Source organism: Fusarium flagelliforme (assembly GCF_020744385.1).
Source record: "Fusarium flagelliforme strain FIESC 12 MPI-CAGE-AA-0113 chromosome Unknown B0J16scaffold_2, whole genome shotgun sequence".
NCBI classification, from domain to species: domain Eukaryota; kingdom Fungi; phylum Ascomycota; class Sordariomycetes; order Hypocreales; family Nectriaceae; genus Fusarium; species Fusarium flagelliforme.
The window spans coordinates 4,199,511-4,213,892 of record NW_025763504.1 but is presented as its reverse complement, the minus strand read 5'-3'; the positions used below and the strand labels follow the sequence as shown (position 1 = coordinate 4,213,892).

At 49.4% G+C, this 14,382-nt stretch overlaps 7 protein-coding genes across 7 annotated transcripts; 4 read left to right on the top strand and 3 right to left on the bottom strand.

Annotated features, from left to right (window-relative positions):
- Window positions 1–598: 598 nt before the first annotated feature.
- B0J16DRAFT_70958 (uncharacterized protein) lies at window positions 599–1,166 on the bottom strand. The gene has a single exon (XM_046134350.1). The coding sequence runs from the start codon at window positions 1,035–1,037 to the stop codon at window positions 696–698; it is 342 nt and encodes a 113-aa protein (XP_045987018.1). The 5' UTR covers window positions 1,038–1,166; the 3' UTR covers window positions 599–695.
- Window positions 1,167–2,855: 1,689 nt separating this feature from the next.
- Window positions 2,856–4,745, top strand: B0J16DRAFT_380999 (uncharacterized protein; the record flags this gene model as incomplete). Its single annotated transcript, XM_046131121.1, has 1 exon — window positions 2,856–4,745. The coding sequence occupies one exon, from the start codon at window positions 2,856–2,858 to the stop codon at window positions 4,743–4,745; it is 1,890 nt and encodes a 629-aa protein (XP_045987017.1).
- A 942-nt stretch (window positions 4,746–5,687) lies between these two features.
- On the bottom strand, window positions 5,688–6,435 carry B0J16DRAFT_70833 (uncharacterized protein). The gene is made up of 2 exons (XM_046134344.1): window positions 6,099–6,435; window positions 5,688–6,042 (listed from the first exon to the last, which is right to left on the bottom strand). Exons 1-2 carry the CDS (start codon window positions 6,308–6,310, stop codon window positions 5,751–5,753), a joined length of 504 nt encoding a protein of 167 aa, XP_045987016.1. The 5' UTR covers window positions 6,311–6,435; the 3' UTR covers window positions 5,688–5,750.
- Window positions 6,436–8,197: 1,762 nt separating this feature from the next.
- On the top strand, window positions 8,198–10,415 carry B0J16DRAFT_70893 (WD40-repeat-containing domain protein). Its single transcript, XM_046134345.1, has 2 exons — window positions 8,198–8,620; window positions 8,681–10,415. The coding sequence occupies exons 1-2, from the start codon at window positions 8,507–8,509 to the stop codon at window positions 10,397–10,399; spliced, it is 1,833 nt and encodes a 610-aa protein (XP_045987015.1). The 5' UTR covers window positions 8,198–8,506; the 3' UTR covers window positions 10,400–10,415.
- Window positions 10,416–10,483: 68 nt separating this feature from the next.
- Window positions 10,484–11,448, bottom strand: B0J16DRAFT_70927 (glycosyltransferase family 28 C-terminal domain-containing protein). Its single transcript, XM_046134348.1, has 3 exons — window positions 11,006–11,448; window positions 10,820–10,958; window positions 10,484–10,769 (listed from the first exon to the last, which is right to left on the bottom strand). The coding sequence occupies exons 1-3, from the start codon at window positions 11,319–11,321 to the stop codon at window positions 10,598–10,600; spliced, it is 627 nt and encodes a 208-aa protein (XP_045987014.1). The 5' UTR covers window positions 11,322–11,448; the 3' UTR covers window positions 10,484–10,597.
- Window positions 11,449–13,141, top strand: B0J16DRAFT_70908 (mitochondrial ribosomal subunit protein-domain-containing protein). The gene is made up of 2 exons (XM_046134346.1): window positions 11,449–12,146; window positions 12,200–13,141. The coding sequence occupies exons 1-2, from the start codon at window positions 11,576–11,578 to the stop codon at window positions 12,790–12,792; spliced, it is 1,164 nt and encodes a 387-aa protein (XP_045987013.1). The 5' UTR covers window positions 11,449–11,575; the 3' UTR covers window positions 12,793–13,141.
- B0J16DRAFT_70920 (P-loop containing nucleoside triphosphate hydrolase protein) lies at window positions 13,069–14,302 on the top strand. Its single transcript, XM_046134347.1, has 2 exons — window positions 13,069–13,419; window positions 13,516–14,302. The coding sequence occupies exons 1-2, from the start codon at window positions 13,345–13,347 to the stop codon at window positions 14,011–14,013; spliced, it is 573 nt and encodes a 190-aa protein (XP_045987012.1). The 5' UTR covers window positions 13,069–13,344; the 3' UTR covers window positions 14,014–14,302.
- Window positions 14,303–14,382: the final 80 nt, after the last annotated feature.

Below are 14,382 nucleotides of genomic sequence, written 5' to 3'. Positions count from 1 at the left end.
TGCAGGAGATAGGTATCCAATACCAGTCCGCCGGCTTTTGATTGAAGTTGCCAATAGATCTCTGCACTACAACTTAAGCCTCATCTCTAACGCACGTGGTTGATATTCACGTGAAAGTTCTAGAAATTGGTACCTGGTAAGTGTGGCTGAGAGATTCACGCCATAGAATAAAGTAATGCCTCAAGGTCTGAAATACCTGGTTGAAGGTTACCGAATCATCAACTCTTTACATACCCTCTTTAGCTTGAAGCTGACATATTTCTGGCTCCCCTCGCCTCTTCTTGTCGCCTTATTGGTTTCTTCTGAGGCCTATGTAAAATCTAAATTGGGACTCCATGAGCGGTGCCATCTGGCGATGTCATGGATGACGATTGTGATGATTGTCAGTGGGGCGGGGAATGGTTCCGTAGCATGTAGAAACTCGAAGAGAATCACCATTCCGCTTACTAAAATTTCTCGGCGCGCTCTTCCCAAACTACGTTGCCTCTCCCTCAGCTTCATCAACCCTCACAGTTGAAAACCAAGGAGCTTGGGCCCAGGGCTCCTTGCACTACCGCAAATAACAACGTTAAAAAGACCTTGGATTGAGTCGCATGCTGTCGCAGGTTAAGGTTCCGGCATCGCATTAACAAATTCAGTCTGGCTCCCAAGCCAAGTGGAGAATAAGCGAGCTGGATGGAAGTGGCTGCAGGAACTTAGAAAGGGAGCCCCAAGCTACTACCTAAGGCTAGTAATGTCCTACACACCAATGTGTCTTGCTCTAACCAAACGTGTCTCGTATATGGTTGCACTGTCAGACACCCAAGTCTCGTCCCGAAGCCGAGTGCAGGAATGATTGCCTGCTGGGAAGCAACAACATGTGACAGGAAGACAAAAGTGCGAGACATCCAAGCGAGATCTGTATAGGTAGGTACTGTAAAACAACAGAGCCACGAGAACAGGTAGATGCTCTTGGTAAGGCTTTTCAGAGCAGGCAATACAACGAGATAGCTTAAATGCCAAGCAGAAGTGATGGAATGGGCTGCACTGTACTGCATTGGGGACCCGCACAAACTATTCCATTATACTTTCGAGTCACTGTCTAAAGTCAAAGATGCTTTGTTTTGAATTGCTGAATCTGGGACTGTCATCCAAAAGTGTTGATGAGTGAATATCATTTACCAAAAGGGATAGCGGCGATAGCGTCCCCGGCATGCACTGACTCTCGTCCAACTGTATTCTTGTTCAGCGTCGATCTTGATACATGACAGTTCTGTAATAAGCAAAATAAAGAAGCTTAGAGAGTCACCGATAACATGGATCCATCAACTCTACGGATCTCTTCCTGTCCTATCGTGGAGCTTATTCGATCTAGGACTCGTTTGTTATCGTCTCGTAACCAAGCAGGGAAGCGAGACCGGGGCATTAATCTTGGTCTAAGTGGAGGTAACCTAGTAGATAGCTGTAAGTTGACAGCCTGCCTGCCTGCGAAACACGTCTGAAGCAGTAAACAAACACTGATCGCGCTGTGGAGATTTCAAGTAAACCTTGAATATATAGCACCTGAACATGCCCTGTGTATTTTTTTTCCTAGGCATCTACGTACATCTGCAAGCTTCGGTGGGACATAGATATTCAATACTCGCATCCATTACTGTACAATGCCTCGGGAATGATGGTGTTTACGACTGTTGCCCTGCTTCAGAGAGACGGAGTGGTGGTGTGGCTCGTTTAGTGGGTAGCTCCTATTGCCTAGCGTCGTCCTCGTTCTCTGCCCCTGCTGCTTGGCTGTCCACTGTTCCACTCACCCAAAAACCAATATCGCCCCGGGGCGCCCGCCAACAACCTGCCAATGGACCGCTGGTCCCCAGGTCCCCCTAGGTTCGGGCTTGTTTAGTCTACTCGACGGCTCCCAACAGGCTTCGCCTCAAGTCTGCGTTTTGTGGGTAAACAGCTTACCTTTCATTCAATCAGAAGACGTCCTTCGTCGATCTCTCAGTCAATCAGGGAGGAAACCCAGCACACAAGCATCACCAAAACAAGACGAGACCCAAGCGTCCAGTCGTCACCCTCGCTGTTACTGCGTAGGTTGCTTTGCTTTGCGCTGTTCTGCTGCACTGACTGAAAGTCGACCGAATCAACCAGCCCAAATCCTGAGGTCTCATCTCATCACGCAAGTGCCACCTGCTTCCCCCTTCTTTCCTGTCCTGTCCTGTCCTGAGGTTTTGACTTTATCCCCATTTTCCCTGGACGCGGCGTCAGACTCCCGCAACAACAATTCCACTTCCCTTCCATTCCACTTTCCCTCTTCCCCCGTTATTGATTTCCCTTTCGCACCTTCCTTTGCCTGTACCCCCGTGTTCCTGCCTTTTCTATTGCTGCCTCACCACCACAACCTAATCTTGCCTCTTACACGCTCTCTCCGTCCATCTCATCCCAATCTCCCTCCCTCATACATATTCTGACACTCAAAGAGACATCTCTTTGTTACCCTTTTCTCAGAGCAAGTCGAGGCTTTCGCTAGTGCTCGATTACTTTCTTCTCTTCTCAGGCTCGTTTTTTGTCGCTTTGAGCCCCTGGTCGCTGCCGTCGCTGGCTGACCCGATCTCCTCTCCGGTTCTGGCCTGTTTTTGAGGGGCCACATCATCACCCCTTTGCGCCAAATTCCGATTGTCCGACTTTCGATTACGTCAGCCACACCTGCGCCACATTCGAGCTACGCCTTGGAGATCAATCAGCTCAACAAATTCACACCAAACTTCGCACCTACCTGCATCTGCAACGGTGCATTTCTGCCTGTCGCATTGCTTCAAACGCTGACCACGGCTCTTTGTCGTAAATCGTTGTGTTTCTTGACATCCAGTCAAGGACTCCTCATGTTTCGATTCTTCACATCTGAATCAAGGGGAAGCGACAAGACGCCGCAGACGCCACAACCGATCTCAGAATTAATAAAGCCATTGCAGCCACGCCCGTCGCCAAACACGACAATAGCATCGCCTAGCACACAGCCTCCCAAGCGGAGGCGACTGAGCATCGACGACTCTGATGAGTCTTCGAATGTAAATGCGCCGGTCAAGCGCATAAAACCTGACCAGCATTCTGTCGCCGACACTCTTGAAGTATCCGACGTAATGATGCCAGAAAGCTCTACGATCCCTGGCATGGACAGTGCTCGTGATGAGATTCGCCATCAGTTTGGTCTCGAGATATTGCTAAAGCATGATGAGCTCCGGCTTATTAACCAGGAACTCGCTAAATGCCAGGTTGCCCTAGAGCAGTTACGACGGTGTCACCTCATTCCTTACCCCGTGAATTGTCCAACTCCTGAACAAATGATGAATGTCAGTGCTGGCAAGGGTCCGGCTGTGCAATCACGTCCAGGAGAGTCTATACCTAGATGGGCGCCTCCGTTCGGTGTTGTTGACGGCCCCTATGCAAGACATTATGCCAAGTGGCTCATCCCTGACCCTTCGTTCGATGGACAACAGCCTGAGTGGCAAATTACTCCAGAGGCTTCGCGCGCAAGGACTTCTCAAAACGAGGGACGAACGACTAGAAACAGCTTTGCTGAACCTGTCACCGCACTCAAAGGTCGTTCGGCTCGTGGAGCTGGCAGCCAGAAGCTACATTCTTTGTCGAGCGGCTACCCTCAACCGAAAGACAAGGCTGGTCCATGTATATTGAAGCGTGCTGATGGGCAGACAGTCAAGCTGGTTTGTATTGATTGCCATCGTGAGAACTTCTCAAGTACCCAGGGATTCATCAACCATTGCCGGATTGCTCATAAGCGTGACTTCAAGAGTCATGAAGAAGCAGCAGTGCATAGCGGTCACCCTATCGAGGTTGCTGATGCAGGGGGGGCCGTTGGTGAAGAGAAGGTTGCTGCGCCCTCCGCACCAATCCCTTCTGCTGCATTCGTGCATCCGTTTGCCCGTCCTGATATCACGGAGCAACAGGCGTATGTTGCTCTAAGATCAAGAATCTCTGATTCTTTGAAGCTATATCACGAAGGCAAGCTGCCTGGTGTAACACACATCCCTTCACTACCCGACAAATCCCAACAGCGTGAAGCTGGGAAGGCTGCCTCGGCGGACGAAACCCTGGGCGTGCCTCATCTATCACGTCTGCTGCAAAGTCGGAAGTTCGACGGAAATCTGCATGAACTCGTTGCGGATGCTACGACGAAGACGCCTATGGAAGACATGACTTCTGGAGAAGAGTCCGAACTTGTTGAAACACCCTCCGACGTCAACGACACAAAGGGCTCTTCCGTTGTGCGAACGCCTGTTGTTATGCGCGTGCCTGCAAAGGCCACTAATTCTACTTCCGTCATGGACACAACCCGCTCAGCCAGTAGCAAGGGGCGTGCTCCTCCTGCTGTTGCTTTCAAGACTCCTTCAAGCTCCAGACCGCATGGCACCACTGCCGTGCTTTCGGATGAAGACCTGGACATGGAGGATGCTGACATGAGTCCCAACACAATGGTCAGCAATAATGCACCCTCTCTGGTTAGTGACGACGGAGAGTACGACGACACGGATGATGGCTCCTCGGTATCTGGCGCCAGTGATGCCCTCGACACCGAGTCAGTATCAGACGTGGCAGAGATAACACTAGACGACGATCAAGATCCACGTTCCCTCCGTCGAGAATCAAGCGGTGTATCGGGTGCTGTGAGGCTCCGTAAGGATGATCCCAAGCATATTACCTTGATGACACCCGTCAAGAATAGCGCCAGAGAACGACGACCACGCAAGGTCTAAAACGTTTGAGGCTTTCCTTCTTACATGTGCCAGTCACTCGATCAGGATGGGTTCTCATAGCCATAAACTGTTGGATTTCTCTTTCTTCTTGAAACCTCACTTTTCACCATTATCACTTTTAGTCAACCTTTTATGAATACTGCCTGGGAACAGGCTACGATTGAGAAACGACGGCTGCATGGTCACAGCCTCTTACATATGAAAACCCGGGGTATTGGGGGCGTCTTGGTGGATTACAAAGTTTGGGAAACATTGTTTTTATGCTGTTTTGTGTTACATAGACAAGCATGTATATCTTTTTTAGGGCGCTTTAGGACAGCGTATTCAAACCGGGAACATGCCTGGTTCGGTGTTGTTAAACCTTCTTGTTTCGCTATTGCTTTGTTGGGCGATAAGTCCTGGAGAAGGGGCATCCTACACCATTGCCATTATATCGGGGAGACTTGGAGCTGCTCGCCCATCTGTTACTGTTGGTATAGAATAAGCAAAGAAGAAAAGTTGACAACCCACCCCTGTATTTTACATCCCTCGTTGGTTCGTGAATATGTTGATTTATCTGCATCTGCTCCCGACTGGCCGAGTATTGAAATTTGCATGTGATTTGTCTACCTATCCGCAAACAAGTACAGTTAGGAAGATCGCCAGTGGCGCCGCCCGGTTTGGGGTACATACATATTGTTAGCTTCCATTAGATTAGTAGTCTTAATTAAAGTTGTAGGGTCGAAGCACAATCGCTCATTTAGGTAGTCCAGAACTTGAAGCAGCAAATCACTGTACATCTACGGATAGACTAGGTAAACTACGTGAACACGATTTGCATGAATGGGCGCGATGCTTGATAAATGTAAACTGGACCGAAGTTCGGTCCATAGTTTATTAATTAATGAATTAAAAGATTAATCGTTTAATATTCCGTCAATGCATAACTTTTACCATAATATTCATATCAATTCCATACATAATCCGTCCAAATGTTTATCGTGACCCCTTTTTTTGCAACTCGACTTATAGAATAGCAGCAACAACACCAGCGACGGCGAGGAGGACACCAGCAGTGTTGCGCGCCTTGTCAGCAGCATTGTTGGTGTTCTCGGCGGCGGCGGCAGACTCAGTCGCTGTGCCGGTCTCTTCAGCATCATCGGACTCGGTAGCAGAGGCGTCCGAGGCAGTAGCTGTGGCAGAGTTGGTCTTTGTGGCCTTTGTGGCAGTTCCGTAGAGAGACTGGTTCTGGCAGTTGATTTGGACCTGGGTCTTGGCGGAGCTGGCACGAGGGTCATCGGGGCAGTTGTTGAAGCAGCTATAACGATGTTAGACAAGAGTTGTGTATTATTTGCTGACTTGAATTAAACTTACGTAGCAACAGCCTCGTAGGCAGGGCAAAGGCAGTCCCAGTCATTGGCCTTGCAGTCCTCAACCTTGGCGTTCTCGGTCTCGAGACATCGCTTGACGATGTAGTCGGCGTCACACTCGCCAGAGGCGGAGGGGGCAGCAGCACCTGAGTCGGTAGTGGACTGAGCAGAAGCAGAAGCAGCGGCAAAGAGGGCGAGAGACCAGAGGAACTTCATGATGGCGGTTGTGGAAGTGGATTGGGAGGATTGAGGATTAGGTTAGGAGGATAGTAGTGGAAGGATGGAAGAAATGGAGACTGAAGTAGACACACTGTAAAAGAGGAAGGGAGGAATCAAGTTGATATATAGATTGAGGAGTAGGAGGCGTTTTTTAATCATACAGGCGAGAGTACGGGGGATATTAGCAACAGGGCCTAGTTTTAGTTAGCATCGTGCCTTTTTTTGCTCCAGGTCAGGTCTGGTCTGGTCTGGTCTGCCGTCCCACCCCCAACCATTACCAGACCAGCCATTGAGACTAGGGCCCATGACAAGTACAGGACTAGACATGTACAATAATTACAGGGATTGACTGACCGTTCTTGTCTTGAAAAGTTGAGTCTTTTGAGTCCTGGGGGTAAAAGGAGGACATGCGAGTTGCCGTTGGTTTAGTGGTTTGTGGCTTGAGCTCTGGCGCCTTTTGTGCTGTGTCGATCATGTTTGTTTGTTTTGTTTTGGTCTGTTTATTATTTACTCCTACTTAGCTTTGCTGAGAGAAAACATTCTCCCATATCTAGGTACTCTTACTACTTACCTACTTGCTTGGCATATGCATCCATGGCGTTCCATTGCATCTCTATCTGCAATACAGATAAGACAAGATTCTATCGACCGCCAGTTGGAAAGATGAGACCAGCCTGCAAAGACACGACGTGCATACTGTTGACGATGGTCCGTCAGCAAGTGGAGATTAAGTGACCCATGTCCCTGTGTCGTTCTCTTGTGGTCCTCCAACGGGAAGCTCTAGCAGTTGTTAATCCTTGACAAACGTCCCTGCATGGAGAAGTTGGTGGCCGGCTAGTGCGCTCTAGGTGGTCTGGTCCTCTGGTGCTCCATTAGGGGGAACGAGGAGGCTGAACCGCGATAGCAATGCGCAGTTCCTGTGATATGTGACATTGTAACTCAGCTGTCTTGCTTTGTCGTGCTATAAATATTATGCAGTGAGTCATCAGTGCTCAGAGTGCTTCATGCTTGAAGGTGTATGTAATTGTAAGATTGATCGTATTGATACGCCATGTCCTGATCATCGTCTTTCTTGTCCCTTCTCGTGCTGTACCGTGCGCTCGGTTGCCCAGCCAGATCCATCGGTGTGTGGACAGATACATACCTAGTACCTACCTGGAGACGCCGCCAAAAGTCCCTAACCAACTCCGTTCAACTCAACAACTCACCTCGCCTAGATACCCAAACTGGTATGTGTATGTGTATCATGATGGAGCCTTTCGTACGGATAGTGGATAGACGTAAACTTGAGGTCGGGTTTTTGCTCCGGCATCTATTGATTTTAGTGGCCTGACCCACTGGACGACCTTGAAGAATGACCAGCAATACTTGATGCAATCAGTGTTGGAACAAACATGTCGTGCATCGATTGCTACCTACGTGGGATGCCTCAGCAGTCTCGTATTCCCTGTGATCCATATGTTATTCCTCATGTTGGGGAAAAGATGGAGGCCTAAGAACAGGTCATCATAACAACAACGTGACGGATCACACGCACACAATCGTATCCAAATAAAGTACAGTAGGTACTCCATCTAGCAATACACGTACGTTATCTTCTCAACTCTTACTTACATCTGTATTGGCTCAGCCCTTGACTTTGCCCTCTTTGTACAACCCTGACTCAGAAAGTCGTATTGTATTGAGGAAGAACATCTCCTACATATGATGTTTGTCGATTTCCTAGCCTCATCCTTTCTGGACTTTGGAAAAGTGGTTCAGCTATAGATGACTTCTATGGTGTTGTTGCGATAAACATCAGCCAGCCACTAGACAGGCAGTGGCATTTAAATCGGGCAGAAATATCCGACAGATACAAGCCATCTATTCTATCCAATACCAAGATGCGTTTCATTCATATGGATGGAAGCTATAGTATGAAACCGCTTACAACCTATGCAACGGGCAGCTTTAGCTCTATGTCTACCTACGCCATTGCCCCACACCAGCTTAATACCTTCGTAGGTAACAAGCGCAGTACCCCTCTATGCCCCTCCATCCAAGAATCGTATCCCCCACGTTTCACAACAACACCTCCTACCAGAAGCTGACGACATCTCAACTTCCAAGTTCAAGCCCAAGTCCCAGGCTCTTGAACTGATCTCCTTGAATCTGCATATCTTTCTCCAGCAAACATATCCCCCTATCGCCACCATGGCTTCTCCCTCCATCTCTCTCGATCGTGTCCTAGCGGCAGTCCCAGTTACAAACCGTGGTCAACCAACTCAAATCTCAGTCGACTCCAAGGGTCAACGAATAGCTTATCCTGTACGACGCAGCTTCTGTGAGCACAGTATCTAATACAAACGGGATCGCTGACCCACGCAGTGTGGAAAATCCATCTTTGTTCGTTCCATCGATAATCCCTCCGACGCAAAGGAATACACCGGCCACACCGCTCCTACGACTGTTGCGCGCTTCGCTCCTAATGGCTTCAAGGTCGCCAGTGGTGACTCGAGCGGTATGCTCAAGGTATGGGAGCCCGAATCTATCGAGAGCACAAGAGGAGAGTATGGTATCATTTCTGGCCGTCTAAACGACATCGCCTGGGACGGCGAGTCGCAGCGTGTTATTGCTGTAGGCGATGGTCGCGAGCAGTTCGGCCGCTGCATTACGGCTGACAGCGGAAACTCTGTTGGCGAGATCATTGGCCACTCCAAATCAGTCAACGCCGTTGCCATGAAGCCTCAGCGTCCTTTCCGGGCTGCTACCGTTGGTGATGATGGCAACATGGTCTTTTACCATGGAGCTCCCTATAAGTTTAACAACAAAAGCGCTCAGCACACTGGCTTTGTTCTTGGTGCTGCTTACTCCCCTGATGGAAACACTCTAGTTACTGTTGGCGCCGACAAGAGAATACAGCTTTACGATGGAAAGACTGGTGAACCTACCAAGGATATTGGGCAAGGCGAGCACACCGGAAGTATCTTTGCTGTATCGTGGTCGCAAGATGGTAAGAAGTTCGTCACAGCCAGTGCTGACCAAACCGTCAAGCTCTGGGATGTCGATGCCGGCAGCGTTATCCAGACCTGGAAGTTCGGATCAGATGCTAGCGTTGGTGATCAGCAAGTCGGTGTCGTTTTCGTTCCTGGTCGTAGCGACGGCCTCATCATTAGTCTTAGCCTGGATGGTCGTCTCACATACTTGACCGAGGACAAGGAGGAGCCTATCCGCGTTGTCTACGGCCACAACAGAGGCATTACCGCCCTATCAACTGCATCGAACGGTAAGGGCGCTGACCTCTGGTCTGGCAGCTTTGATGGCCGAGTGTGCCACTGGGATGTCAAGACAGGCATTGCTTCGGTTGTCGACGGTCAGGCACACACAAATCAGGTGGCTCAGTTCACCACTGCCGATGGCAAGGCTTTCAGTGCGGGCTGGGACGATAATCTCCGAATCGTTGACGAGTCAGCCAAGACCTTCCTAGGTTCTTCCATTAAGCTACAAGCTCAGCCCAAGGGTGTGAGCGCGGCCAATGGACTTGTTTATGTCGCAACCTACTCGGGTGTGTCCGTTTACTCTGGTGAGAAACTGGTTAGCGAGCAGTCCTTGAACTACGCTCCCGGGGCCATTGCTGCATCCGGTTCTTTCGTTGCTGTTGGGGCTGATGAGAACTCGGTACGCATTTACAATGCTGGCTCTGATGGCAAGCTCCAGGAGACGAAGGCACTTAGCAACCCAACCGGTACTATCTCAGCGCTTGCGTTCTCCAAGGACGGCTCCCACTTGGCTGCTGGAAACAGTGTCGGAAAGATTTATGTCTATAGCGTTGGGAACTGGGAACTGGTGGCAGACCGCTGGTCGGCTCACACTGCCCGAGTTACCTCGATTGCCTGGGACGACACGGGCGCTTATGCTGCCAGTGGCAGTCTCGACACCAACGTTTTCGTCTGGTGCTTGGAGAAGAAGAATCAAGGCAAGCGTATCAAGGCTGCCAATGCTCACAAAGATGGTGTTAATGGCGTGGCCTGGATTGAAGGCGGCAAGGTCGCCAGTGCGGGAGGCGATGCTAACGTAAAAATCTGGAGCGTTCAGAACCTGCCCTGAACTATATGACTTCCTAAAGTAGACTCAATTGATCATCGCGAAGGGATGACCGAAAACAGATACACAACATAGATGCGCATTCCAACGCCAAGACTCCAAAGCATATACCGTCCAGATCGAGAGTGAAAGCATATCCCCTTCAGCCGTACATCGTACGTTCTCAGATCGCAGACAGCGCGCTTAACGGGCTTCAGATTACTAATCGTGAACCATTGTGGCATTCTCTTCTTTGGACACCTCTACAGGGGCAAGATCCCACAGGCGGAGTTTGTCAGACTCTTGCGAGAGGATTTTGTTGGCGGGCCATCGAGTTTTGTTCTCTTCCCATAGGAGCTCCACCTTATGCATGGCTCCTTTGAGGTCGTCGGTGCTATTTCGTGTAAGAATATGTACTGATCAACATGTCCTGGGTTGGCATACCTCCCAGAGCTCATGATAGCGTACCCCTCCTTAGAGAGATGCTTCGCCATCTCTGTTTGGTGATCATCCAGCAGTTGCGTGTTCGGTACTACAACTATGGGCAACCCCATTTTCCAAGCATCCAATATTGTTCCAGTACCTGGAATTTGTGAATGAATATTCCAGAAAAACGTTCGTCTTACATACCAGCATGAGATATCACAAGTCCTAGCTCTCGTTTCCCTTCCAACCTCTTGCACAGAATCATCTCCTCTTTCATGAGATTTTTCTTCACGTCAAAAACATCAATAGTGAGGCCCGATGGAACTTGATCTTTAGATAGAGCGAGCTGTTTCCTTGCCGAAACGACATCTGGTCCGCACTGGACATGCAACTCAGTGAACCCTTCGGAAGCGATATGTTGCCAGAACTCAGGCGAAAGTACTGAGTCGATAAGTGCCTTGAACCCAGCTGTAGCACCAACTGTGACCAGACAAACGCGGTTAAGGCTGGAAGCGACCATCCTCGGTGAAATAATTCACAGGACAAAAATAAATAATGAATAAAAAGGGTAAAAAGGTTTTGTTGTCAATGTTGAAGTTAAACATGTACTACCAATAGGGTAGGATATTCGTGTAAGAGGTCACACCGGTTAAATATCGGAGCTCCGGCAACGCAGATGTGCTTGGTGCTACAACCAAATTTTTGAACGCCGCCAAAGCATTTTCTAAACGAACGACAGTTCGACGCAGCCATTGCCCCCTTGACCGATTCGCAATGGCTTCAGTATCGGCAGCCGCAAGGCTATGCGCTGTTGCCTGCCGCAGGGCGCCTCGAATCCAGCAAATTCCCCGGTCTCGGCAGATGATCCGACAAAAGCCTCTTGCTCAGCGGGCATTTACCACATCGACGATAAGATGGGCTCGAGAGGAGGATCAGCGACAGGACGATGTAGAGGAGGAAGATTTTGGCCCTGTGGAATTGAAGAAACTCGAGGCTGCGCTGGCTGAGGCGTCCACTCCGGAGGGACTAAAGCAATTGGATCAGCTGGCCAAGGCGAACGGCTTCAACTCCATCGACCAATACCTGCAAAATCAGTTAGACTACCATCCCGGCTGGGCGTCCGAGGACCGATCAACGTTGGAAGATATTATGAAGGATGATAAGGGAGAAAAGCCCAACAAGCAGTCGTTTTGGTTCGACGAGGAGGATCCCGAGACCAACACCGAGGAACTTGAGGAATTTGACGAGGACGATATCACATCAATGGCACACGGCAAACTTGACGAAATCCGAGAGATGCGAAAGTACGCTCGAATGGCTGTTTGGGAGCTACCTCTTCTTTCAAGTGAGCTCAGCAAAGGATTTAAACATACGAATACATACTAATAGCCTAAACAGAGTACGCAAAGCCGTTCGAGCCTCCATCCGACCAACAGGTCCTCCGATGGCGATACACATCCTACATGGGTGAATTCCACCCCGCAGAAAAGAAGGTGGTGGTGCAGTTCGCTCCCGACGATCTGAAGCTTACTCCTGTTCAAACCGAGAAGCTCAAGAAGCTCGCCGGCCCTCGCTACAACCCTGAGACAGAGATCATCAAGATGGGCAGCGACAGCTTCGAACACCAAGCACAAAACAAGCGTTACCTTTCCAACCTAATCGACGAACTCATCGCCGCGGCCAAGGACCCCAAGGATACCTTTGAGGACATCCCTCTCGACACCCGACATCATGTGACTAAGCCCAAGCCGCAATTTCCCAAGGAGTGGCGCATGACCGCAGAGCGTAGACAGCAGCTCGATGAGCACCGTTCGCGACTGGCTATTGAGGATGTGAAGATGGCCGAGAGCGGCCAATTGATCGATGGTACCCAGGCCATTGACCAATATTTGACGAAAAAGTCTACAGAGGACAATAAGAAGGCCAAGGTTGAGGAGCTCGTTACTGTTGCGCCCGCAAAGAGTTCAGGCGGTAACCGCGCGAGGAGGTAAAATGACATAAAAAGAAATTCCCCTGAAACGTGTGATGTGGGATGATATGTATTATACGCTAGATTTGGCGGGGCATGTACAATTGTACGATGTATGTTTAAGATGGTATTTACAAGAACATGTAAAATGGGCCGCTGTAGGCTACTCGAATGTCTATGCTAACTACACTCGCGATTGCTTGGGTATGGGCTTGGGGAGGTCGCTGTTGAAGATGAAGCGAGTTCTCATGACTTGCCTTCAATTCTGCCACAACTTGAGTGCCTTCATATATATCAATTGGCCGATTGATGGGTCCTGGCTTGGTTAATGGATCAACGTTGGCCTCTACCAATCCTCAACCAATAAATAACAGACACGTCCATCAAACCTTACATTGGCGGGTTCAGTCCATGTTCTCATGATGTTGGATCTGCTGACTAAGAGCATCATGACTGCCAAGAGCAACCGTGAGCAGACATATGATCACTTCACGATTGTTTCCAACTTGTGTTTAAACATTGATCATACTGGTATCTCACACGAGCGCAGCTGAAGCCAAAAAGCCGGTGAAAAATGAAGAGCGAATACGTGGTTAATATCGTCGTCCTGGGAGCTCCGGTTTCTGGGAAGAAGAGTTTTATACGAAGGGTGAGTTAGTACGAGGAAACTATAATGGGTTTGAATGGAAGACCTATTCAAACACACCGATAAAGCATATCGTTGACATTCATGGTCCAATTTTAGTATTGCGAGGAAGTTTTTACAGATGAATACGAACCCATCACCGAAACATCGGGGGACTCTCGCCTAGCCAATATCTCGGGCATTCCCACCCTCATCAATCTGAAGCGCATTCCATCAACATTCATCAGTTCTGACCCTGAGTCTTGTCGCTTAGCAGCCGAAGCAGATGCGCTCATCCTGATATATGAAGGCTCATCAGTAGAGAGCCTGGAGGAGGCTCAGCGCATGAGGCTCCAAGTGCTGGGTTCGCATCTTGAAGGAGCAGCACCTCCCATGGCCGTGGTTGCGGGCAAGGCGGACTGCGCGGGGGCCGCGGGACAAGCGTGGGAGCAGGGAATAGAAGAGGGCAGTGAAATCGCAGTGCAGCTGGGGGCAAAGTTTGGGGTTGTATCGGCTCTTTGGGGGGATGGGGTTAAGGATGTGGTCGAAGAGTTGGCTGCAAGGGTATTAGAGAAGCAGGGTGTTGATAAGGAAACTTTAATGGGTGCAGGGTCGTGATATTGGGTCCAAGTTAGAGTATTCTAGTATAAAAGGTGCTCCAGATAGCTGCACTCAAGAGCCGGGTCTTGGAGGAAGGGAATTAGCAAGACAACTATACTATGCATCGACTGGGCCTTAGAGAAGAAGCTACAGGATATGGAATATGCAGGTAACCCCAACGTTACACAAGACACCAATTGACTAGGTACCTACACTTCAAGTAATACAGCAGCCAAAAATGTTAACTGTCAGATCCTTTCAACACGGTCTAAGCGTTCGCAAAAAGCCAGAGACCTACTCGAGTATAAATCATGATGTTTTTTGCTTCGACAATGTATATTGCTTTGATTGGCGCAACTACTGGCTCAGTAGAGTATGTATCATATG

What these genes read in the sequence shown, in the direction of transcription:
- B0J16DRAFT_70958 (XM_046134350.1), bottom strand. Translation starts at nt 1,037, where the DNA reads ATGCAGTACAGTGCAGCCCATTCCATCACTTCTGCTTGGCATTTAAGC.
- B0J16DRAFT_70833 (XM_046134344.1), bottom strand. Translation starts at nt 6,310, where the DNA reads ATGAAGTTCCTCTGGTCTCTCGCCCTCTTTGCCGCTGCTTCTGCTTCT. An exon ending in GCCTACGAGGCTGTTGCTAC is followed by an intron (nt 6,043 to 6,098) that starts GTAAGTTTAATT and finishes ACATCGTTATAG; the next exon opens with CTGCTTCAACAACTGCCCCG.
- B0J16DRAFT_70893 (XM_046134345.1), top strand. Translation starts at nt 8,507, where the DNA reads ATGGCTTCTCCCTCCATCTCTCTCGATCGTGTCCTAGCGGCAGTCCCA. An exon ending in GTCAACGAATAGCTTATCCT is followed by an intron (nt 8,621 to 8,680) that starts GTACGACGCAGC and finishes TGACCCACGCAG; the next exon opens with TGTGGAAAATCCATCTTTGT.
- B0J16DRAFT_70927 (XM_046134348.1), bottom strand. Translation starts at nt 11,321, where the DNA reads ATGGTCGCTTCCAGCCTTAACCGCGTTTGTCTGGTCACAGTTGGTGCT. An exon ending in ACTTGTGATATCTCATGCTG is followed by an intron (nt 10,959 to 11,005) that starts GTATGTAAGACG and finishes CACAAATTCCAG; the next exon opens with GTACTGGAACAATATTGGAT. An exon ending in GCTATCATGAGCTCTGGGAG is followed by an intron (nt 10,770 to 10,819) that starts GTATGCCAACCC and finishes TACACGAAATAG; the next exon opens with CACCGACGACCTCAAAGGAG.
- B0J16DRAFT_70908 (XM_046134346.1), top strand. Translation starts at nt 11,576, where the DNA reads ATGGCTTCAGTATCGGCAGCCGCAAGGCTATGCGCTGTTGCCTGCCGC. An exon ending in GGAGCTACCTCTTCTTTCAA is followed by an intron (nt 12,147 to 12,199) that starts GTGAGCTCAGCA and finishes TAGCCTAAACAG; the next exon opens with AGTACGCAAAGCCGTTCGAG.
- B0J16DRAFT_70920 (XM_046134347.1), top strand. Translation starts at nt 13,345, where the DNA reads ATGAAGAGCGAATACGTGGTTAATATCGTCGTCCTGGGAGCTCCGGTT. An exon ending in AGAAGAGTTTTATACGAAGG is followed by an intron (nt 13,420 to 13,515) that starts GTGAGTTAGTAC and finishes GTCCAATTTTAG; the next exon opens with TATTGCGAGGAAGTTTTTAC.